The sequence below is a fragment of the Symphalangus syndactylus genome, chromosome 19, assembly GCF_028878055.3.
Source record: "Symphalangus syndactylus isolate Jambi chromosome 19, NHGRI_mSymSyn1-v2.1_pri, whole genome shotgun sequence".
Classification (NCBI taxonomy): domain Eukaryota; kingdom Metazoa; phylum Chordata; class Mammalia; order Primates; family Hylobatidae; genus Symphalangus; species Symphalangus syndactylus.
The window spans coordinates 38,906,281-38,931,971 of record NC_072434.2 but is presented as its reverse complement, the minus strand read 5'-3'; the positions used below and the strand labels follow the sequence as shown (position 1 = coordinate 38,931,971).

The window sequence follows — 25,691 nt, the reverse complement described above, 5'->3', positions numbered from 1 at the left end:
TACCCAGTCTCGGGTATTCCTTTATAGCAACACAAAATGGACTAGGAAAGAAGCCCACACTTACTTGCTTCCCTTTTACCTGCTTGCTTTGTTCATTCCCTTGTTTGTCTCCTGTACTAGTCAGGGTTCACTACAGATACAGAAGTAATAGGAATATATTTAATTGGGAATTGACTTACATGATCATGGAGGCTGAGAAGTCACATATCTGCTGTCTGCAACCAGCAGCAAAATTCAGTCTAAGGGCCTGTGAATCAGGAGAGACAATGATGTAAATCCCAGTCCAAGCACATTAAAAGATGAGATGAGATGTCCCAGCTCAAGCAGTGAGGCAGGGAAAAATGGGGCAAATTCCTCTCTCCTCTCCTTCTGTTCTATTCAATCTCTCAATGGATTAGATGATATCCACTTCCATTGGGGAGGGCAATCTATTTTACAGAATTTACTGATTCAAATGCTGACCTAAATCCAGAGACATACCTAGAAACAATGCTTAATCTGGATACTCGTTAGCTCAGTCAAGTTGACACATAAAATTAACCATCACACCTCCCTTACTTTAGATCCAGGAGCAGTATGTATCGTTCAGTACTTTATGCACAGTACATGTTCTGTTGAGGTCACTAAAATAGTTTTTTATTTACCTGGCCCTTGACAGAGGATTATTTGAGGGATTATGGGATTACATAAAATAAAACAAAAATGTATCTCATGTTTCTAAGGGGCATACACACAGTATATTATACTATTAAAACAAATTAGTGCTCAAGAAGAGAAGATGTAGTGCTATTCTTATTTAGGAAAAATATACAGTATTAGCCTATTTGGCATGTGTGTGAACTAGGGGGGCACATCCAGGATTCTTTTTAATCTGTGCTCCCTCTAACTCTCCAATTCTGTCTTCTCTGCCTAGATTGCTCTCTTCCCCTACCCACCCATTCCGCTACTACTTCTGATTAATTCTGCCTCATCTTTTGGATGTCACCGAAGAGATTGTTTTCTTTGGGAAGTCTTTCTTGAATTCTATGGGCTTAGCCTGTATACTCTAATAGGAGGTTTTCTCTCAACATTCATCATATGGTAGTGTAAGTGCTTTGTCTGTTTCTCCCTCTAATCCATTAGCACCATGAGGCAGGTACCATGTCTGTCATGTAGAAAGTTTGTTCTACCAGCTGGGCGTGGTGGCTCATGCCTGTAATCCCAGCACTTTGGGAGGCCGAGGTGGGTGGATCACCTGAGATCAGGAATTCGAGAGCAGCCTGGCCAACATAGTGAAATCCTGTCTCTACTAAAAATACAAAAAAAAAAAATGTTAGCTGGGCATGGTGGCAGGTGCCTGTAATCCCAGCTACTTGGGAGGCTAAGGCAGGAGAATTGCTTGAACCCTGGAGGTGGAGGTTGTAGTGAGCCGAGATCGTGCCATTGCATTCCAGCCTGGGCAACAAGAGTGAAACTCTGTCTCAAAAAACAAAAAACAAAAAAACAAAAAACAAAAACAACAACAAAAAGGAAGCTCTACCATGCGTAGCACAGTGTCTGGTATATAGTGGTCACAAAATAAATATTCATTACATGATAAGTAGGCAAAGGCCAGAGCAATTGGGAATCAGAGTACATCAGAGTAAGTCTTAGGATATTATTACAAGCAAGGCTTTGGCTAAATGGCTCCTTTACCTCTACTGATTTCTGTTCTATTTAACCAGGTATATTAATTGGAATATAGGTTTGGCTGCTTGTCACAGATTTATGCCAGTTTAAACAAGAAAGAATTTTCTTTGTCACAAAACAATCCAGAGATAGGCAGTCATGGACTGGTATGGCAGCTTTGTTCTTTAGAATATTAGGTTGGTGCCAATGTAACTGTGGTTTTTGCCATTTAAAGTGATAGCAAAAACCGCAATTACATTTGCACCAACCTAATAGTCAGAAGCAGGCTTTTACTTACATTTTTTTGAGACGGAGTCTCACTGTTGCCCGGGCTGGAGTGCAGTGGCGCGATCTTGGCTCACTGCAACCTCCACCTCCCGGGTTCAAGCGATTCTCCTGCCTCAGCCTCCCGAGTAGCTGGGATTACAGGCACCTGCCACCATACCCAGCTAATTTTTTTTTTTTAATTTTTTGGTAGAGGTGGGGTTTCACCATGTTGGTCATAGCTGGTCTCGAACTCCTGACATCAAGTAATGCACCTGCCTCAGCCTCCCACAGTGTTGGGATTAGAGGCGTGAGCCACTGTGCCTGGCCTCCAGGCTTTTTCTATCTTGATGCTCCAACATCCTATGATGATGCTCTCGTTCCCATGGTTCACAGCCATGACACAATCCCGGTAGGTCCACTTTTGTCCTGGAATCCTTGGAACCTACACCCAAAGCCAGTTTAATTTCTTTTGGGTACCTGAACTGATCTGAGGACCTTCTGGACCATTTAAGGCAGTTTGAATCTGGTATGGATTTATAGAATTAATCAAGTTGAACAATTTCTCACTGCTTGTCTAATCCATGCCTTACCCTCAAGCCTTCTCAAGTGGGAAAGACTAATAACTTAGCCTTAATTGGGTATGTATGACAAGAATGCCAGCTGGTTCTTATGCCAAGGTCAAGCAGCCTTCAACCAGGGTGGTATGGTTTCCTGAGGCACAGGATACAATAAGTTAACAGAAGCGCATTTTAACAAGTTATAAAAGAGAAATTGCTTGGAACAATGTTAACTATATTACCTAGTTAGCTATCAGGAAAAGTATATTACTTATTTGGCTGTAAGGTTGCCACAAAATACCATTGCACCATTATTTCTTTACAACGCCTTTCTGTTGGGTTTATGTTATTCTGGAAATAAGTCATTAATTCTTATGATAGAAGTTTGAAATGAAGGCCAGCCCACTCTATCAGTTCTCCTCTCCCACGGTATATACACACATAGCACAGATAGCACATATATGTGTACACACACACACACACACACAATCTCTGGAGGGAAGGAGAGAAGAGAGAGGAAAATGGGAGAAGAATCAGGGTAGGGGTGAGAGCTGGGTGCAGCTTTCTAGAGCATTAGCTATTCACTCATCTAGAAGAAGCTGAATAAACAAAAGTAACTACTCCTTCCCTTCCCCCTCCCCAAACTCAACATTTTCATTCTGTAGACCTCACTTTGTGTCCTAGACAAAACAGGATCAGTGTGGGTCATTATGAGATGATTCTGCCAGTTTAATAGGAAAATAACAAAAAACAAAGATCTGTCTAAATTTGTTCTTGGCAAAGGTAACATATGAGATATTTTCTGATTTTTAAAAAGACGTTATCTAATTGATATACAATCCACAGTTGATTTTCTAAAGTGGTAAAATTCACTTTTCTTTGTGTTTTGGTGTGTCTCTGTGTGAGTAGTTATATTTGTAGAATTTTTGTTAATTTTTGTTACAATTATGTTTCCATTATATATGTTTTTCTTTTCTTTCCACCTTCTCAAAAGTTCTCCTTTAAAGCAGAAACTTTCCGTTCTTGGTTTCATCCAAAAGACAAATATTTCTGGGAAAACACTGTGTTTAAGCTATTCAGCAATTCTAGTGTTATGTAACTGACCACACTAAGACTTCCAATTAACTTCGGTTGTGTTTTATTGAAGAGTGTCATAGAACAGAATAACTGGTGATAATTTTTTTAAACTTTTGTATGTTTTTAAACAGGGAAAGCTCTCTTAAAATATATGCAGCATCTTTTGGTAAGTGTAGAAGGTAAATCTCCTGTCTGAAGTATTCTTTTTTTTTTTGAGACGGAGTCTTGCTCTGTTGCCCAGGCTGGAGTGCAGTGGTGCAATCTCGGCTCACTGCAAGCTCCGCCTCCCGGGTTCACGCCATTCTCCTGCCTCAGCCTCTCCGAGTAGCTGGGACTACAGGCGCCCGCCACCACGCCCGGCTAATTTTTTGTGTTTTTAGTAGAGACGGGGTTTCACCGTGGTCTCGATCTTCTGACCTCGTGATCCGCCCGCCTCGGCCTCCCAAAGTGCTGGGATTACAAGAGTGAGCCACTGCGCCCGGCCCTGTCTGAAGTATTCTGAAGTCCATTGACTGTATTCCAAGACTGATGCTAATGTGTCTGACATTGAGGCATTAATTTTCATAACTCAAGTTCTTCTTGCTCTTCTTTCCCTCTTGCTCATTTCCCTGATTATTTTTGTTTTTCCTTCTTCAATGATGGGTGCATCTTGAGACTCTTTTTAGACTGCTTCTCTTCCAAATAAGAATCATGTGAATTCAAGGTTTCAAATAATTTCCCATGTATATGTACGTACTAACTGACAAGTCGCTTTCTTCATTTTTAATCTTTATCTCTCCTTTCTATCACTCTTCAATATATCTAATTTCTTTATCCCCAGAACTGAGCTGATATTTTTTCCAAAAGCCTCATACCTTCCCATTTTCTCTGTATTTTTATGTCCTCACCACAATCCCAGTGGCCTGGTCTTAAAACCTTGCAGTTTTGTGGGGGTTTTTTTGTTTATTTTGCTTTACTCTGTCATTTACTTGCAACATGCTGCCTATTATCAAGTTGTAATGTTTATTTTTCCTAAATATCACTCAGATTCTTTATTTCAAAACCCCGATATTGCCTTACTCAGCCTAGGTGATAATTATTTGGTGTGTACATTGCTGTAATATCCTCTCTTATGTCCTTTTTCCACTCTAAGTGAACCTATGGATAAGTATGAGAATCATCTTGTTCACAGATGAGGATACTCATTTTCACCACTTTTATTCAACATAGTAGTGGAAGTCCCAGAACAATCAGGCAAAAGAAAGAAATAAAAGGAACTAAACTGGAAAAGAGGAAGTCAGATTCTCCCTCTTTGCAGCCAACATTATCTTATATATACATAAACCTAAAGACTCCACCAAAAAAGAATTCTTAGAACTGATAAGAGAATTCAGTAAAGTTTCAGGATACAAAATCAACATACAAAAATCAGTTGTATCTCTATACGCCAATAATGAACTAGCTGAAAAAGAAATAAAGAAAGCAACCCCATTTATGATAGCTACAAAAAATACCTAGGGATACATTTACTGAAGGAGGTGAAAGATCTCTGCGATGAAAATTACAAAACACTGATGACAGAAATTGAAGAGAACACAAACAAAGGAAAGACATTCCATGCTCATGTATTGGAAGAATTAATATTGTTAAAATAATAATACTTCCCAAAGCAATTTATAGATTCAATGTAATCCCTACCAAAATACCAATTTTTCTTCCCAGAAATAGAAAAAACAGTCCTAAAATTTGTATGTAACAGCAAAAGAGCCAGAATAGCCAAAGCAAAAAGAACAAAGCTGGAGGCCTCACACTACCTGACTTTGAAATATACTACAAAGCTATAGTAACCAAAACAGTATGGTATTGGTTTAAAAACAGATATATACACCAATGGAACAGAATAGAGAAATCAGAAATAAATCCTTGTCCGTACAGCTAACTGGCTTTTGACAAAAGCACAAAGAACATACAATGGGGAAGGGATACTCTCTTCAGTAATGTGCTGTGAAAACTGGATGTTCATATGCAGAAGAATGAAACTAGACCCCATCTCTCACCATGTATAAAAATCAACTTCAAATGGATTAAAGACTTAAACATAATACCTAAGTCTATAAAACTACTAGAAATGCTTTAGGACATTAGTCTGGGCAAAGATTTTATGACTAAGACTTCAAAAGCACAGGCAACAGAAACAAAAATAGATAAGTGGGACTATATTAAACTAAAAACCTCTGTACAGCAAAGAAAACAACCCACAGAGTGAAGAGACAACCTGTAGAATATGAGAAAGTATTTGCAAACTAGTCATCTGACAAGGGACTAATATCCAGAATATATAAGGAACTCAAACAACTCAATAGGAAAAAACAAAACAAAACAATCCCTTTGAAAAGTGGGCAAAGGATCTGAACAGACATTTCTCAAAAAAAGACATACAATTCGCCAACAGGTATATGAAAAAAACGCTGAACATCACTAATCATCAGGGAAAGACAAATAAAAAGAATGACTATTATGAAAAAGACAAAAAATAACAAATGCTGGTGAGGATGCAGGGGAAAAGAAACTCTAATACAGTGTAATGGAAGTGTAAATTAGTATAACCATTATGGAAAACAGCATGGAGTTTGTAAAAAAAAAACAACTAAAAAAAGAATTACCATGCGATCCAGCAATGTCACTACTGGGTATTTATCCAAAGGAAAGGAAATCAGTATATCAAAGGAAATTAGTATATCGAAGGGCTACCTGCACCTCCATGTATATTTCAGCACTATTCATAATAGCCATGATATAGAATCAAAAGTGTACATCAGTGGATGAATGGGTAAAGAAAATCACACACACACACACACACACACACACACGAATACTATTCAGCCATAAAAAATGAAATTCTGTTATTTGCAGCAATGTGGATGGAACTAGAGGTCAGTGTGTTAAGTGAAATGAGCCAGGCACAGAAAGACAAATTTTGCATGTTCTCATTCATGTGGGAGCTAAAAAAAAAAGTTACTCTCATGGAAAAGAATAGAATGATGTTTACCAGAGAGGCTGGAAAAGGTGGAGAGAGGGATGAAGAAGAGGTTGCTTAATAGGTACAAAAGTACAGTTGGAAGGATTAAGTTCTAGTGTTTGATAACACAGTAGGGTGACTATAGTTAACAGTAATTTATTATATATTTCAAAATAGCTAAAAGATTATTTGAAATGTTCCCAACACAAATAAATGTTAAATGTTTGAAATGATGGATATCCTAATTACCTTGATTTGCTCACTGCACATTGTATGCATGTATCAAACTATCACATGTACCTCACAAATATGTATCAATAAAAAAGTCCTCTTGTTCACGCTGTTCATTTATCTTTTAAGAAAAATTTTTTAAAAATCTGCCAACTGGCTACTTTATTCCCACCTCATTTACCTGAACTATATGGTCCACTTCTCCAAACAAATATCATCTCTTTCCATCTCCTTTCAACATGCCATTTGGAAGACTCCTCTTTCTTCCTCCTCAAACATATTTCTCTATTTCTTCAAAGGTAGTGGTTAACACAGCCTTAATAAAAGCCGAAATTACCTGGTCCTTTAAGAGAGAGCACCACCTGACTCATTTTCTCAGTGTCTCAGGGCTACATTGTTAGTCTGCCCTGCTCTCTTAATCTGTACTTGCTGATGTGTGGCTTTGTAACATCATGCAGTCATTTTCTTTATGCCTTTTCTCTGCTTTTAGAGTACAAGCAACTTTAAGGTAGAGACAATATCTAAGATTTATTTATATCATTCAACTATAATTACTAAGTATTTGCTGATTTTGTTTTTTTGAGACAGGGTCTTGCTGCATTGCCCAGGCTGATGTTGAATTCCTGGGCTCAAGTGATCCTCCTGCCTCAGCCTCCCTAAGTGCTGGGATTAGAGGCATGAGCCACCACGTCCAGCCACACTTACTGAGTTTATAGCATGGTACCTATCTATATCAAATTATTTATTGAGCATCTGCTATGTGCTAGGCATAGTGTGAGGTGCTAGAAATACAGTGATGAGAAAAAACTGACATTACCCATGCTTTGATAGAGTTAACAGTCTAATGGGAGAAACAGACATTTATCAAATAGTCATACAATTAAGTGTAAAATTACAACTGTGATAGAGCTACAAAGAGAGGAATATGGTACCATGAGAGCACATAATAGGGATATTTAACTGAGGTGGGAGAGGAGAACAGGGAAGGATGTCCCAAAGATGGAGAACCACATGAGCAAAGGCTGTGTGAAGGGAGGGAGCCAGATATGTTCAAGACATTGAAAGAAGACTGGGGTGGCTGGAGCCCAGAGAGCATAGGTAGATTAGTGGAAGGAAGCCGAAGAGGTAGGCAGGGGCTAACCTGGGCAAGGCCCTATGGCATATGAAAAGGCTTTACGTTTTTATACTCAGCAATGAGGAGCCACTGGAGGGATTTAAGAACAGGAAAGGATAGTATGGGGTTTTGAAAAGATCACTGTGGTCACCGTGTGGAGGATAAATTAAAGTGGGCAAGAAAATCAAGCATGGTGCTTTTCTATGTTGTGTAGCGACTCAGTAAATGTTGCTCATTGACTGAACAGTTTGTGGGGCTTGTAGTTCTTGCTGTAATCTCTATATTATGACGTTTGGCTTCAAGCTAAAAAATCTTGAGCTACTCAAAATATGGGTCTAATTTTTAACATAGTCTCCTAAGCATTTGCAATTCATTGACCTAACATGTAGTAGTAACAGATAATAACAATGATGATGATAGACAACATTATCTAGTATCTAGAGTTTAGTATCTAGCGGCTAGATAATAGAAAACATTATGTATGCTGCTGGGCACTGTGCTAAAGGCGTGATGTGAATTATCTCAATTAATTCCTACTATAAGCCAATGAGGAAGGTGTTTGTATTCCAATTTTTTTTTTTTTTTTTTGAGATGGAGTCTCGCTCTGTCACCAGGCTGGAGTGCAGTGGCGTGATCTCAGCTCACTGCAACCTCTGCCTCCTGGGTTCAAGCAATTCTTCTGCCTCAGCTTCCCGAGTAGCTGGGACTACAGGTGCATGCCACCACACCCAGCTAATTTTTGTATTTTTAGTAGAGACAGGTTTTCATCATGTTGGCCAGGATGGTCTGGATCTTTTGACCTTGTGATCCACCTGCCTCGGCCTCCCAAAGTGTGGGGATTACAGGCATGAGCCTCTGTGCCCGGCCTGAATCCCTATTTTCTTAGAAATACGTTGTGCACATGTACCCTAGAACTTAAAATATAATTAAAAAAAGAAGAAATAGGCTTACAGGTGTTAAAGACCTTGCCTCAGAGAGAAGTGGCCGGTCTAGGACCCAAATCTAGTTGTCTCTAACTGCAGAGCCTTCACTCTTAGCTACTTTATTATAGAAGTTCTAGTTTATCTTGGTTTTCAGTACCATTTCAATACCACTATTATGAAAAAGGAGATCCCTTCAGTCCCACAAAAAGATATGATTTGGCTAATTGCCCAGTAACTCCTTCCTCAATCTTGGTCAAAGTCTCCATGGCATCAGCTCACCCAGCTCCCATTCTGCAGATGTTTTATTACATGTCACACAACCTGGCATTATTTCTGAGTTGATGGTTGTATGTTTTGATCTTTTCAACCATGTGAATAAATTTCTGGCTGGCTGTCCTTTTTTCTTTTACAGAAATATATAATTAGATGAGGTAATAATGCTCATTAGCCCAAGTTACAAATAGTATTTCAGTATCCAACTTCCTCCTTAGGAGAGCATCATCACTGATTAAGAATAATTGCCAACAATTGGCCGGGCGTGGTGACTCACACATGTAATCCTGGCACTTTGGGAGGCCAAGGTGGGTGGATCACAAGGTCAAAAGATCCAGACCATCTTGGCCAACATGGTGAAAACCTGTGTCTACTAAAAATACAAAAATTAGCTGGATGTGGTGGCATGCACCTGTAGTCCCAGCTACTCGGGAAGCTGAGGCAGAAGAATTGCTTGAACCCAGGAGGCAGCGGTTGCAGTGAGCTAGGATGGCGCCACGGCATCCTGGGTGAGACAGCAAGACTCTGTCTCAAAAAAAAAAAATTATTGCCAACAATTGGTGAACTATTAGTTGAAAAATGTTTACCATCATGGCCCGAGGAGCTCTCTGCCTTTGGCCTGCCATCTGTTAAGTGCTATTTGCTTGTTTCTTCTGTCTTCATTTTCTATACCCTAGGGCAGCCTCTTCTTTAGTTGTAATACGTCTGCCTAAAGTGGGCTTGTAATTTGCTTGCCTAAATATAAAAACATAATAACAGAGCATTGAGAATTTTTCACTCATACCTTATAGTATTTCTGTGATAACTAATAAAATAAGCTTGGTCCCTCAGAAAATGGAAGCAACGGCTTAATGGTTAAGGAGTTTTCATAGGACTGGTCATCTTTAACCAAACATGACTGGCTCTTTACCCTTTGCAAAGGAAGGTTGAAAGTTAAGCAAAAATCAGGTGAAACCACAGTTATCACAGCTAGGAACAACCATAGCAGAATGCCCAACTGATAGTGGAAAGCTGAAGATGGAAAGTTGATTGGTAAGCAATGCAGGCTGCAAACCTAAAGAATAGGGAGAAGCATTTCATAGGGATATTGAAGAAATAAATAGCTTTCATATTGTTGGAGGAAGGAATCAAGAAGTACCAGATTTATTTGCTTATGTCCTCCAAAAGTCTTTATGGATCTATAATCTTTATTATAGTTTATGAGTAAATTATTGCAAAAGGACAATTATCAGTTTTGTTTAAAAGTCCACTACCAGTGAGTGGGAGAAATTTCACATTAGTCTGCTTAGGTAGTGGTCATAGGTAAGTAGAGGCAATTTGTGCTCAGTAGTACTAAGGTGTGGAATGGAAATCCTGCCCTCATTTATTTTTCTTCGCATGGTTATTATTATTATTATTGTTGCCCTCTCAGGACTGCTTTCTTCTAAACTTTTGACTGGGCATAGGACATTATAGTGCAGCATTCAGTTTGAGGATGACAAAGCCAAGGCCTTCTCATTTCTTACCATTTTATGTTGATATTGCCATCTTCAAGGCAAGTTTTTTTAAAAAACAACTTTATTGAGGTATGACGAAGATGCAGAATGCTGTACGTATCTAATGTATAAAACTTGATGAGTTTGGGGATAAGTATATTCCCATGAAACCATCATCTCAATGCCACAGATATATCATCACCTCCCAAAGCTTCCTCCTTCCTCCTTTATTATTATTATTATTATTATTATATTCTTATTATTTTGTGTGTGTATGTGAAGAACACTTAAGATCTACCCTCTCAGAAAATTTTAAGTATACAATAGAGTATTTGTAGCTTTTAGGCACTGTGTTATAGACCTGTAGCAGATCCCTAGAAGGTATTCATCTTGTATAATTGAAACTTGGCACCCTTTGACCATCACCACCACATTTCTCCCACCCCATCACCCTGCCAATCACCATGCTACTCTGCTTCTATGAGTTTGACTATTTTAGATTCCACATGTGAGACCATACAGTATTTGTCTTTCTATGTTTGGTTTATTTCACTTAGTATGTATTTCAGGTCCATTTATGTAGCCACAGATGGCAGGATTTCCTTTTTTTTTTTTTTTTTTTGATGGAGTCTTGCTCTGTCGCCCAGGCTGGAGTGCAGTGGCACCATCTCAGCTCACTGCAAGCTCCGCCTCCCGGGTTAGCCATTCTTCTGCCTCAGCCTCCCAAGTAGCTGGGATTACAGGCGCCCACCACTATGCCTGGCTAATTTTTTGTATTTTTAGTAGAGGCAGGGTTTCACCGTGTTAGCCAGGATGGTCTCGATCTCTCAACCTCGTGATCCGCCTGCCTCGGCCTCCCAAAGTGCTGGGATTACAGGCGTGAGCCACCATGCCTGGCCTCCTTTTTTTAAGGTTGAATAATAATTGTATCTGCAATATTTTGACTATTGTGAATAATGCTGCAATTAATATGGGAGTGCAGGTATCTCTTTGAGATACTGATTTAAATTCTTTTGGATAAATACCCAGAACTAGGATTGCTGGATCATATGGTAGTTCTATTTTTAATTATTTAGGAATCACCATACTGTTTTCCATAGTGGCTGTACCAATTTACTTTCCCAACAATAGCGTATCAGGGTTCCTTTTTGTCTGTATCCTCACTTATTTGTTTTTTGATAATGGCCATCCCCACAGGTATGAGGTGATATGTCATTCTGGTTTTGTTGCATTTTCCTGATGATTAGTGATATTAAGCATCTTTTCATACACTTGTTGGCCATTTGTCAGTCTTCTTTGGAAAATTGCCTGTTCAAGTCCCCTGTCACATTTTTAAAATCAGGTTGGTTAGTTTGCAGTTGAGTTGTATGCGTTCCTTATATATTTTGGATATTAACTGCTTATCAGATACATGGTTTGTAAGACAGGTTTTTATTACATACTTATTTCGAAGTACAGTGTCCATTATACTTTCACTGTCCTTACTTTTCTGTTATGCAATATAATATCTTACCCAGGCAAAAGTATAAAGAACAGTCAGGTTACAAACCAAAAGCAGTGCAGTAAACAAATACAAAATTACATTAAAGGGAAATGGTGTGAGAGTACAGAGAGGAGATACATTTTTATTCAATGCCTCCTATGTTCCAAGTACTCTATCAGATACTTTATATAGTATGTCTCATTTAATCCTCATGATAAGCATGACAAGAGACAAATGAGGAAAATAAGGCTGTGAGAAGTGAGGGTCAGACTCTTGGTTGGCAAGTCATCTAGAGCTGGAATTTAAACTCATATGCCAAATGTCCCATCATTTACCCAGACACATAAATATCGCTCCATATCATCCTACATAAGTACATTCTGTCATAATTTTTGTATTTTTTACTTCTTCTTGCAGCCAGAGAGGTAGAATAAAATGTAGAAAAATGTGGTGTCATAGAGACCAATGAATACATAAATAAATGAATGAATGGGGTATATATATTGTATAATTCCGTTTCTAGACAGACTCTATTAAAGAATCAGCACACCAGCTGCTTGCATTTGCTCTTTATTTATTGGCTCTTGTAAAACTGTAAAGCAAGAAAAATTTTTTTTTCTCCCCAGTTTGGTGCTCTTCCATACCTCTTTCCTCTTATATGCTAGAACTTTTCTGTTGTTACTGTCAGTGTACACCAAATATGGCAACACAAAACTATTCCTAGAACATACTAATGCTTAAATATAGATTGTCTCCTCCTTAACAGATTTTTGTGTGTACAGTACATTATTGTTAACTATAAGCACAATGTACAGATCCCTAGAACTCATTCATCTTGCATAACTGCAACTCTGTACACACTGAACAGGAATTCCCCATTTCCCCCTCTCTCCAGCCCCAGGCAATCACCATTCTACTTTCTGCTTCTAAGAGTTTGGCTATTTTAGATACCTCATATAAGTGGGATCATGTAGTATTTGTCCTTCTGTAAGTGGCTTAGTTCACTTAGAGTAATGTCCTCAAGGTTCATCAATGTTGTTGCATATGACAGGATTTTCTTTCTTTTTAATATACTCAATAATTAATACCACATTTTCTTTATCCATTCACCTGTTGATGGACATTTAGGTCGCTTCCACATCTTGGCTATTGTGAATAATGCTGCAATAAACATGGAAGTGCAAGTATCGCTTTCAGATCTTGATTTATTTTGGGTAAATACCCAGAATTGAGATTGCTAGACTATATAGTAGTTCTCTTTAATTTTTTGAGGAACCTCCATACTGTTTTCCATAGTGGTTGCACCATTTTACATTCCTGCTAACAGTGTACAAGGGTTCCAGTTTCTCCCCATTCTCACCAACACTTGTTATTTTGTGTGTGTGTGTGTGTGTGTGTGTGTGTGTTTAATAATGGCCACCTTAACAGGTTTGAGGTTACATCTCATTACGGTTTTGGTTTGCATTTTCCTGATGATTAGTGATGCTGAGGACTTTCTCATATATGTGTTGGTCGTTTCTATGTCTTCTTTGAAAAAATATCTATTCAGGTGTTTTGCCCATTTTTAAATTGGGTTTTTTTTTTTATTCAGTTGTAGAAGCTCTTAAAATATCGTGGGTATTAACCCCTTATTAGATACATGATTTGCAAATATTTTCTCCCATTCCGTAGGTCATTTATTCACTCTATTGATTGTTTCATTTGCTGCACAGAAGCTTTTTGGTTTGATGTACTTCCACTTCTCTAATTTTAATTTTCTTGCCTGTGCTTTTGGTGTGATATCCAAGAAATCATTGCCAAGGCCAATATAATGAAGCTTTCCCCCTATATTTTTATCTAAGTCCTTTGTGTTGCTATAAAGGAATACCTGAGAGCAGATAATTTATAAAGAAAAGAAGTTTATTTGGCTCATGGTTCTGCAAGCTGTACACAAGAAGCATGGCGCCAACATCTGCATCTGGTGAGGGCCTCAAGCTGCTTTAGTTCATGGCAGAAGGGGAAGGTGAGCCAGCATATGCAGAGATCACGTGGTAAGAGAGGAGGCAAGAGAGAGCTGGGGGCCATACTCTTTGTAACAATCAGCTCTCACTGGAACTAATAAAGTGAGAACTCACATAATACCTTGAAGGATGGCACCAAGCCATTAATGGGGGATTTGCCTCCGTGATCCAGACACCTCCCATTAGGCCCCACCTCCAACACTGGGGATTAAATTTCAACATAAGATTATGAGGGGTCAAACAAACCAAACTATAGCAATTTTCTTTAAGGAGTTTTATAGTTTCAGGTCTTATGTTTAAGTCTGCAATCCATTTTGAATTGATTTTTGTGTATGGTGTAAAATAAATGTCCAATTTCATTCTTTTGCATGTGATCTAGTTTTTGTACAAATGTTTTCCCAGCACCATTTGTTGAAGAGATTATCTTTTCCTTGTTGTGTATTCTTGGCATCCTTATTGAAGATCAGTTGACCACATATGCTTGGGTTTATTTCTGGGCTTTCTGTTCTGTTCCATTGATCTGTATGTCTGTCTTTATGCCAGTACCATAAAGTTTTGATTACTGTGGCTTTGTAATATGTTTTCAAATCAGGAAGCATGAGATCTCCAGCTTTACTCTTCTTTTTCAAGATTGCTTTGATTATTCAGGATCCTTCATAGTTCCATGTGAATTTTAAGGTTATTTTTGCTATTTCTGTTAAAAATACACTTGGGATTTTGGAAGGGATTGCATTGAATATGCAGAAAGTTTTGGGTAATATGGACATTTTAACATATGAAGTCTTTCAACCCATAAACACGGGATGTCTTTCTATTTAGGTGTATCAGCAAAAAAACAAAAAACCCTATAAAATAATAAACAAATTCAGTCAATTGCAAAATAAATAATTAATGTGTTTCTATATACTAACAACAAACAATCTAAAAGTGAAATTTACAAAGCAATCCCATTTACAATAGTATCAGAATAAAGTACCTTGGAATAAACTGAACCAAAGAGATGCAAGTCTTGCTCTCTAAAAACTACAAAACATTCCTGATCTTTTAACAAAACTTAACCTATCCTCTCAGGACTCTGTTAGGACACGGGAAGGCTAATGTGGTAAATAAACACCAACTGAGTTATAAATGGCTTACTGGTTTGTCTTCCCACATATTGACCAGGAGTACTTTAACCCAAAGGTACAGGTAATAAGGTAATATGGACTGAACTGCCTACTGATGAAATATTTTTAAATGAATATCAAAAAATTTGTAAACTGCAACACACAATTGTTCTATCTAGCATAAAGTCTGCCTCTTTTTTTGCAGAACAGCATTTGTACAAAATTACATACATTGTGAGGTGTAAATACAAATAGTTATTCTTGGAAAACCTCTCTGAAATTTTAAAGTAATTCCATGAGAAGACATCATTTCAGATTTCCTGGTGTTGCATACATAACACACTTTTCAGTGAGTCTGGATAAATATGGCTTGGGAGGAAGTACAATAAGGAGGCAGTGGAATTTTTTCGGATCACTTACCATGTGCTTGATGATTTGCATGCATTATTTCATTTGATCCTCTTTCAAACTCTTTCAGGTAGATGTTTGTCCCATTTTGCAGATGAGGAAATTAAGGCTCAGGGTAGTAGCATTCAGGTTCACTCACTGCAAGGCTGGATGTGAAGCTGTATCCACTTGGCTTGAAGCTAGTTCTTTTCCCTTTACACACTAGGTGGCCAGCCAGGGAATTGGAGTACAGAGAAAGGTGAGTAGATCTGAAACCTGAGTGGGGTCTTGTGAATTTAAGCTGCCCTGTCCGGGAAGATTTCCTGGGAGAGTGAGGTTGAAGAAACTGCTTAATATCTCTGAAATGGAAACATTTCAGTTACTGCCAAATGTGTAGCCAAAAATCAGGTTAAAGTAGTGGTGAAGTTAATCTTACAGGTTAACTGTCCTCAGTTGCATTTTGTGGTCTCCAAGATTACCTAACAGGTCCTCTAGAGATGGGCCTGGGTTCCTGAGGATGGCTTAACAAGCAGGGAGGTAGGGCCTTCACATGATTTTCCTCTGGTTCCCAGCAACATTCTGCCCTGATCATCGTAGAAGGATTTAGTCTATGTATTTTTTTGTTTGTTTGTTTTTTAAATTATAGAACAACCACTTCAGCTTGCTAAAAAGGCATCTCGTCTCCATACAGTCACTGTGCCCTTAGATTCTGGTTGTATGGGGAAAACCTGGCTGAATGACTTGTAGATGTTCTCAAGTGTCCACAGATCCTTTTGTTTTTCCTTAATGTGCCCTTGCTGTCATTTATTCTGCTCTCCTGGGAACATCGGTACACTTGATTTTCTAAATTGTCAGCTCATGACATATTTACTATTAACCAAAACCCAGGCTTATGTCATAGTATGGCGATTAGTGGGAGACCTATTTTTTTTTTATTTGAAGGTGATTAAATTCATTTAGGGTGAATAGTATGAAAGACATGAGCCCTAAAGGTATTTGCAATTTGCATGGAATTCTGGCAGGTGTCAAGTTTGACTGCATTATCTGGTATCTCTTGCTGTTGACTTGTTAAAACTGGATCTAAAAAAATGTAATAATCTTTTATCCCTATAGCAGATCTTTCCATTATGATAAAACTCCTGCTGGTAGTCATCTGATGAAGAACTTTTCCCTGTGGCTATGATCCTACTGTGTCCCTACAGTACAGGCAACTCAACCCATGGTGGCTACTCACAAAGACTCACAGAACCTCCAGGACACTGTCAGTCCCAGCAAAACCTTACCCTGCTTTGTTCCCTTCCCACCCCCAATGGCCAGTTACTGGGTAATTGAGCCTTATCACAATGGGTGGTGAAAAGCCCAGCGCGATTTCCTGTTGGCAGTGTGCTGATGCAGGAGAGGGTATAGCCCCTGGGCACGGTTTTGGAATACCCGGGTGCCCTCTGACCTTATCCTCTGTCCTAATGAAAAACTTCCTGGCTTCTAGTATTGCGGCTCTCACTGGGGTCATTCTGACTTAATTATTCTAAAATCAAAATAGATAATAGGCAGATAATGGAAGTTTTTCGGACTTTCTCCTTCCATTGTTTTAGCGAAGAAAGAAGACACACACAAATTCTCCATCCCACACTCAGTTCTATTTTGGCACCTGGTTACCGTCAGGAAAACCTGATAAACTTGAAAGTGTTGTTTCCCAATCACCTTCAGAACTGGAGAAACGCTTTCATGCTGACTTTATCCATGGGACTGAAGCAAGGGAGAGTGTGCTCACAAGCACAAACAGGAAAGCCTTACATCACGGAGTGGCGTGGGGAGGAGTCTGCTCCTCGCTTGCTCGCTCGCTCGCCGCGTTCCCTTTGTGGCCCGAGTCGCGCGCACCGGCGGCGGCGGGGGCAGCGCGGCGCGTGTCTGTGCGCGGTGGCCGCTCGGGACCGGGACCCGGGCGAGGCGCCGCGGTGCTGAGCCCAGCAGACACTGCGTTGGCCTCCGAGCAGGGCGCATCATGCAGCGTTCGCGCACCGGAGAGAAAACTGAGAATGAAATTGCTTTGGCAAGCTAAAATGGTAACGAGAGCTCTCTGCCCTCTCCCGAGGCTTCTCTGGTGGGGAATCTTCTCCCGCTTTCGCTGGGCGTGTTTTGGACTCCCTCGGAGTGAACAGAGCAATCCGATTCCATACTTGTGAGCTAAAGCTCTCTCACTCCGCTTTGTTTTCCTCTCTCTCTGCGTGTCTTCTCCCTTTCAACCATACCTACTTTCTCAGCAATTGCCTGTGGTGTGTCTGGGGCAGATGCATGTTAGGAGGGGAGAACTTTAAAGGAAAAAGAACTGTTAGTGTGGGTGAACCGCAGAGCGCTTCTGCGTCCCAGCGGCTCTTTAACACAAACCTCAGGTTTAGCTGGAGACATGGAAATCCAGGGGGTCGCTGCACAGATTTTAGTAGAAGCTGCCTGATGATGTGTTGCTTTTTCTGCACTTGCCAGATTATTTTACGGAAATAAAAACTTTCCACCCCCGCTAAGTTTGTGGGCTCCAAAACAATGAGGAGAAAAGACAAGCAAACCACTTCACTTCCAAAGGAGTGAGGACTCTTGGCGTTTTAAACACTTGTTTGTGTCTGAGTTTCAAATCTGGTTTCTTCAATGACCCAGCCACTTTAAAAAGTACAAACTTATTCTTTTCTTTTTCTCTTTTTCTTTCTTTCTTTCTTTTTTTTTTTTTTTTTTACAAAGAATTATTTTTCCTTTCACTTAAGGGGGACAAGTTAATCAGGACTAAACTAGTTACTTTATAAAGAAAAAGAAAGACTTCAAAACAAACTATTTAAGGTATGTGAGCAAGTCTAGGAGAAATAACTAAATGGAAAAGTCCGGGGATCCTGATACCACAGGAAGGGGCTGCAAGCCAAGAAAATCTCAGCATTCCCTCTATCAAAATGTGTCTTGTATTGCTCGGATTGTAATATTTATTTTGAACAGCCCATCTTGTGCCCTGAGTGCTGTTGTAAGCAGCAAGGCAGCTGGGATAGATTGTGGTTAGCAGAGAGGAAAAAAATACTCTTTTTCTTTCTCTTTATCCCGTCCCTGGCAGAGCTCGATTCAGGACTGGGGTGAAGAGGTAGAGGAAGGAGCTGTTTACCATGTCACCCTCAAAAGAGTCCAGATTCAACAGGCTGCCAATAAAGGAGCAAGATGGCTAGGGGTGAGTAAAGCTGGCGAGATGGTGAACTTTGGAATTTCAGTGTCTGTGAATATCATTATTATTTAACAGAGGCAGGCTTTTTCTTTTTTTCCCTCTTTTCGCTTTAAAAAGGAAAATGGTAATGACCAAGTGTTTGCACTAGCTGAACAGGTCTCTTTTTGTATTTAATGTTTTCAAAAGCATCTTCCCTAGGTTTGTCAATAATTCAGAACCTCTTAGAAACATCTTGAGGTCTTTGGCAAATAGATTGGGGGTGGAGTGGCAGAAAATGACACACACAATACAGGCCCAGAGAGCAGCACTCTCTTAGACAAGAGCCGTAAGCAGCTTTGCCCAGAAGCCACCCTTGTCTCTCTCTTCCCACCACCCCCGCCCCCAACAGTTGATGCTGTCAGTGTCTACCTTGCTCCTATATCTCTAGGAGGTACCCAGACTGCTCAGGAGACAGAGCATTCCAAGTCTGCATCCTTTGAGGGGTGGTAGATTTCCTATTGTGATCTCTTTTCTATATCTTGGGAGGAGGCAAATGGATGCTTAGTACCCACTACTTTGTGTGTAGAGTGGTGGGCCTTTGGAAAAATGCTGCTTCTGTAAACGGGACTCTTTTCCACTGAGATTGTAAAATATCGGGTGAGGTCGTGCAAGTTTGTAGGTATCATCTAGTAGATCCTTCAACACATCCCAAATAAAGCAAATGTGAGAAATGGAAAGCTCGGCGACAGGATCACTACTTGGGCAAGTGTCAAACATGTGGAAGAATGAAGGGATTCTTGATCTGGAAGGAGAAGTAGTTCTCAGACCAGGCAGTGAGAGGCGACCCAAAAAGCCTTGAGAAAGGAAATAATGGTTGGCTGAATAGAGGGGATGGAGTGTGATTTCACCTGGCTGGCCTTATTCTAGCAGATGGGCTTCAGAGTGTTGAAGATTTATGCACTTGCATCCCATCTTTAGCGGCTTGGAGTCTCTGAAAATTCAGAATATTTTGAGCAGCATTCAAAGGTGAAGTGTGAAGGAGGATAGGACACAAAATTGCACAGGGCCTCCTATTAAGAGTAGTGGTAACGTGTGACTTGTAACTCCAGGGAGTTTAAGGCAGGATGGTGGCCCATGGCCGGCAGCAATCACTTCCTCTGCCATGAGTCTGCTGACACAGGCATTCGTTGCTTTGGGCTTCCCCAGCTGCTTCAGCTCAGGCCTTTCCTGCTACTGTACTTTGGGCCAAGGTATCACCCATGAGGGCCATAAACTGTTAATGACATCTGCAGGTGTGGTCTGGAAAGATAGGAGCCTTCCAGTGAGAACTAGAGGTCTTCACTTACCAAGTACCTACCTTACTCAGAATATGATTTTAAAATTAGTTATGTACATCACCAGCAGACCTGATAGGGAAAGCAGAACTAGAGTTCTGACAAGTCGTCGCTTTGTTTTTGGTGGTTGTGTGTATGTATTTTATTTAAAGGTGGCATCCATGTGGTTTGGCCTCTAGCTATTTCAGAATGATTCACAACTTCTGAACCAGTTGTCTTCAAAAGGGTCATTACATTTTTTTTGGTATCAGGTTATTCCTCTCTTTCTAATGAGACTGATGTTGCTTGGGTGACTGTTTTAGTTTTTAGCCATATACAACATTAGTTATGAGTAAGTCATTGGAAATGGAGGGGTTCACTCTATAGGCCCCACATCTACAAACTGTTATGTATTTAGATCCTCAGAGTTATTTAGTAATCCCCACTGACTGTTCTCTTTACTAGACTTCACTTCTTTTCTTCTCTCTCCCTTCTCTCAGTGTTCTCAAATTTATACAGAGTTCCGAGTTAATTCACCCTGGATTCAACAGTAGATATGAAATATTGAGAAGGAGGATAATGTGAAAAGATTGGCTCTAGTTGATGGAGGAATCTGTCCCCCCTGCCCCCATTTCAACAAAGTGTGATTTACTACTACCAGCCTACTCCTTTATTGCAAGTTCCTAGGGGCTCTCCAGCTCTAATCTACATGTTTTCTTGTCTTAGGTGTCCTGTTGGGAAGTTCTGTTTTTGTCCGTGAAAATTCCAGACTTAATTAAATGTGACTCAACCCATTGAGCCATAGCAATTACAAACCTTTCTCTTTAGAACAGAGTGGCTTCCCCATGTTTGTTTTCCTGTGTTCCAGTACCCTTTCAAAATTCTCAAAGTAACTAGTTTCAGAGTTACTAGAGAATGGGGTCAGGTGAGGAAATTATTGCAGTATGACAACAACCTTCTGAGGAAGGTGGTGTTATGATGATCTCTCTCTTTTTTTTTTTTTTTAACATGAGGAGACTAATGCCCAGAGAGGTTAAATTGTTTGCCAGGGTCACACAGCTATGGAGTGGTAAACACCAGATTCAAATCCAGATGGTTGCCTCCTTGTTGTGAAGAATTTCCTGGGACCTTAAGGCTGTTTCCATAGTAGTAGAAAAGAACATTGGCTCAAAAGACCGAGGATGCTTTCGGTGTGCTTTTCCCTAATGTTGCAAGACTTGAGAGATGTAACTTTCTTTTTTTCATGTCTAGAATTATAACTTGAGCTGCAAATTGAGATATTTGTTGTGAAGCTATGATCTCACTGATAAACTCCCCATTTTGGGGGTTTAAATTAGGGTGCATCGAAGATATGAAGATACGTATGAGGTTATGTAGCATGTGAGGGTAGGCATAGCTTTGTTACGTGTCTATAATGCTTATTCCAAATGCCTAAAAGATGGAACGTAATTTTTGTATTTTCTAGTATTCAGATCTCAAAACATAATTAAGATTCAATTTTGGGGAGGAGAGCAAAATAATTACATATCCTCAGATGTGAAGTATTATACAGTCCAAAACATTTAGGTCATTCTTTTTTATTTTGTCTGTTAAATTCTGTGTTCAGTTGATCTTTTAAAGTAAAACTCTGTGTTTAGAAAACTACAACCAAGTATGTCCCAGGCTCAGTTTACTTGTACATGCAGCTGCATCCTTGCCCATTGACAGTGAGATTATGTTGGCAACTTTGAAAAACCAAATATTATTGAAATGCTGACCCATTTTCCCTTTACAATAACATCTTTGGCTGGGATAATTTTACCCACCTATAATTCTCAAAGAAAAATGACTTCAATTATGTCACAAATTTTTAAAAATCTTAGGATTGGAGGAGACATTAAACAGCAATTCCGAGCCTAGCACAGTGGCTCATTCTTGTAATCCCAGCACTTTGAGAGGGCAAGGCAGGCTGATTTGCTTGAGGCTGGGAGCTCAAGACCAGCCTGGGCAAGACCCTGTCTCTACTAAAAAATAAAAATAAAATTAAAAAATTAGCTGAGTGTGGTGGCGTGTGCCTGTAGTCCCAGCTACTTGGGAGGCTGAGGTGGGAGGATCGCGTGAGCCGGGGTGGTCAAGGCTGTAGCGAGCCATGATTGCACCACTGCACTCTAGCCTGGGTGACAGAGTGAGACTCTGTCTCTTAAAAAAAGAAGTAATTTCACCCAGACATTCGCTTATCTTGTGATTTTTGGAGTTGCAAAGTGTCAAAACTTGTTATTTGTCTTTGGCCCCAGTGTTGTGGTTGTATATGGATAGTGAATAATGTAGAAATGAGTTAAGAAAATATCAGTATCCTCTGGAAGCAGGAAGTGTAGCATTTCAGGATGAATACTCAAAGGGACAGAGGAAAAGAATTCAACTGTTAGGGAAGGGCTTTGGTGTCAAGAGTTCATGCTGCTGTCTTCAGAATATGACAGACTCAGGGTCCAAAAAACATGTCAGCCTAAGATAAGTTCCAAGTGAGGATATTCGTTTTACAAGCAGGATTGTGAGTGCTAGGTCACTTCTGCAGAATTTGTGGGCAGTGGAATGATCAGTGGTTAGTCACGTGGCTCTTCTTAGTCCTGTACTTCTGTGGTCATGCAGTCCTTGTGGTGGGGCACTGGGGCCTTTCTGCCCTGGGTCCAGTATTTGTCACACCGTTTCCCACATAGGCTCTTGATAAATGTCTGTGGGACCTAGTTGAAACACAAGATAGATGGGGGTCTGGTAAAGAGAGTGAAATAGAATGGAGAAAGTTGAATATATGTAGAAATAAAAGAACCTAGAAACATTAGGTTATAGAACGTGGCGTTTGGGCAAATTGTGGCCAACCGTGGGTTATGCGGGGACCGTGGTAAGATAACCATTTGTCACATCTGGATTGAGAATTTGAGATTGAGATTGAGATTGAGATTTGAGATTGAGATTGAGATTGAGATTGATAATTGAGAATCTCAATTGAGATTGAGAATTGAGAACATCTCACTTGGATGTTCTATTCGGATTGACTCTACCTGGCATTTTTGTGTTGTTGCTATCCATGTTGCCTTCAAATGGCATACAGTTCCTGGAGTTTTCAGCTAATTTCACTTCTGGGAACCTTCTCTAATCCCCCAGCACTGGAAGAGGCGTCCCTTCTGTGTGCGCCAGAGGCATTCTGCATCTCCCTGTCGTGCATTTACCTCAGTCTGTTGTAATTGCCTGTTTACTTGTTTGTTATCTTCCGTTAAACTGTAAGCTTGCAACCATGGCCATCTAGTTGGTAGAAACTCAATACATGTTTGTTGAATGAATAGGTGATGCCTCATCCTTCTTTGGGGGACTAATATTGTTTTTATAAGTATGAATGCATAGTTGGTTCTCATTTAAAACAAAGTCTACATGAAGATGTTCACTTACAAAGAAGAAGAAAGGGGCATGGGAGCAAGAAAAATCAATTAGATAATGATTATAACTGTCTTACACCCATTCGGGAACAAAGCAGGGCGCAAAGGTATCAATTGTTCATTTTAACGAACATTCCCCAGTGCCTTTTAAAACCAAGAGGTCCAGTTGTACTTCTCTTGATGCTGAATGTTGAAGAAAAAAAAGGCAATGCATGAGTTAAAAAGCATGGGCTAGCATTACAATTATGTGTGGTTGGAAACTGCAGGAGTGGGATTTTAGAATTGTAAGGAGATAAGCCCTAGAGGAGCCTTTAGTTTATAGTTGGTCATCCTTGTTTTCATCTAGGAAAACAGGCCCTTGGGTTGCATTATATGTGTCTATTGGAATGTTTAATTTAGGCTTTAGAAAGTAGATTTCAGAATTTAGCAGCTATGTGTAAATGAACCAACTGGTATTTTTAATTTTGACCTTCGAAACATGTTTTTAAAATTATTAATCTAATGGTAGGGTAGCCTCTACCAATCAAGAAAATATAGTAAATTTAAATTGCCTGAGATATTATTACACTGGATCCTTTTGGTGCTGGTGCTTTCAAATTCTGTTGGGATCTGTGTTAGGAATATGTGACATGTAATCAAGAATATCCATTTCAATTCACCAATCCAAGGAATACTCAGCTGAGTTCAAAATACATGTCAACTCCCAGCAAGTACATAATGGCATAAATATAAGAGGCACATTAATTCCTTATACTTAAAAGTGTATATTCTGTTAAAACAATTTTATGAACATATTTTATTCTTATTTCTGTGAAATTATAAAGAAAAAGCCGCTTGGAGTTTTACTCTTAGAAAGAAAATGAGAGAAATAAGGTAAATACTGTGCCTTTCCACTTTAGAGCTTAGCTGGAATTTGTCACTGCCCAATTCCACTCCTTTTAGTTTCCTTTGCCCATGGTATATGTGTTTCTTTAAGCTTCCCCCTTCTAAATAATCAGAATTTTTTGACTGTCTTACGTATTTTATGTTAAGATATGCAAAAATACACTACATAGTAAAACATTCTAATTTGTACCATCATATTCTTTTTACATAAAAAATTAATTTCTATAAACAGAGCAAGAAAAGTTTTGGTTAAATGGGGGAAGATAAGAAATGTTACTTCATTCCACCAGAGAAGCTCAGCTCTGTGTCTGGGTTGCCAATGGGTGTGGCTATCTCGAGATGTAGTGTTGATTTGGAGTTCTTTGGAGATTTTGGCAGTTTCTGGGTCATTTGCTAGTAAACACATCCAGTGCGAACTCCCTCACTGCTGTTGCATATTTCTATATGATTCTGTCATTTGCATTTGAGCCTGCTAACCTCTCCTTCCATACCATTCATTTATTCATCAAAAGCCTGCTTTATGCCAGCCACCATGTTAAAGTAAAATACTCCTTGTTCTAGAGGGACTTACAAGTAAGTGAGGGAGACAAAGTTGAATTAATTACAATATACTGTGGCAAGTATGACCATTGCTAGGGGAGCCCAGAATCAGGGGCATTTAAATCAAATGCGAGTGACAGGTGGGCAGTCCAGAAAGGCTGCACAGAGGAGAGGGCCCTTCAGTGGAGAAGTGACGGATGATTGGGAGTTAAATGAGGGCTGGGACCCTGGGGGCCAGCATTCCAACTAGAGAGCACAGCCTGTGGGAAGGCATGGAGGCCTGAAATGAGACTTCCCCTGTGAGGCTCAGCCTGGGTAAGAGATAAGGGAACCTGGTGGGAAAGGGAGATGAAAGGGGGCTGGAGAGAAAGGCATGAGTCATGTCACCAAGAACCTGGAATGCTAAGCTATGGAATCTGCTTCATCTTTAATGTTAGCATAGTCATTGAAGAGTTTTAAGCAGAGTGGCATGGTCAGATTTGCATTTTAGAACAATGACTGACAGCTGCAGGGGAGATGCATCGGAAGGGAGCCAGACTGGAGCACGGGGACCCAGGAGGAGGCTTTCTTTAGTGGTAATGAGGTGAAGAAAGGGATGAGGACCTGACTGAAGATGTGGTGGCAGAGTGGACAAGGTAGGTGGGGATGAGTGTAGGCGGGGCGCAGGGCGAGGATTCCCGGCAGGCACGCTGGTTTCAAAGAGCAAGTCAGCAAAAGGCTTTCTGGAGTCAGTGTTGGCCTCTTCTCACTGGGTGAAATGTACTGGGGACTTCAAGTCAGCCTTCCTCCGTATACACTAGCAAATGCCTGCGTTCCTGTCAGAAGGCTTGGCAGAA

At 39.9% G+C, this 25,691-nt stretch overlaps 1 protein-coding gene across 6 annotated transcripts in view; it reads left to right on the top strand.

Moving 5' to 3' along the window:
* RGL1 (ral guanine nucleotide dissociation stimulator like 1) overlaps positions 1-25,691 on the top strand; it is a 289,859-nt gene that overhangs the window by 147,490 nt on the left and 116,678 nt on the right. For 3 of the 6 annotated variants that reach the window (XM_055234759.2, XM_055234761.2, XM_055234760.2), the window contains exon 3: positions 18,627-18,737. The exons of 1 other annotated variant lie outside the window; for it this stretch is intronic. In XM_055234759.2, the coding sequence (XP_055090734.1) occupies positions 18,627-18,737 (111 nt within the window). Of the gene's footprint in view, positions 1-17,318; positions 17,602-18,626; positions 18,738-25,691 lie in introns of those variants that run through there. 2 more of the 6 variants (XM_055234764.2, XM_055234762.2) reach the window with 1 other exon arrangement.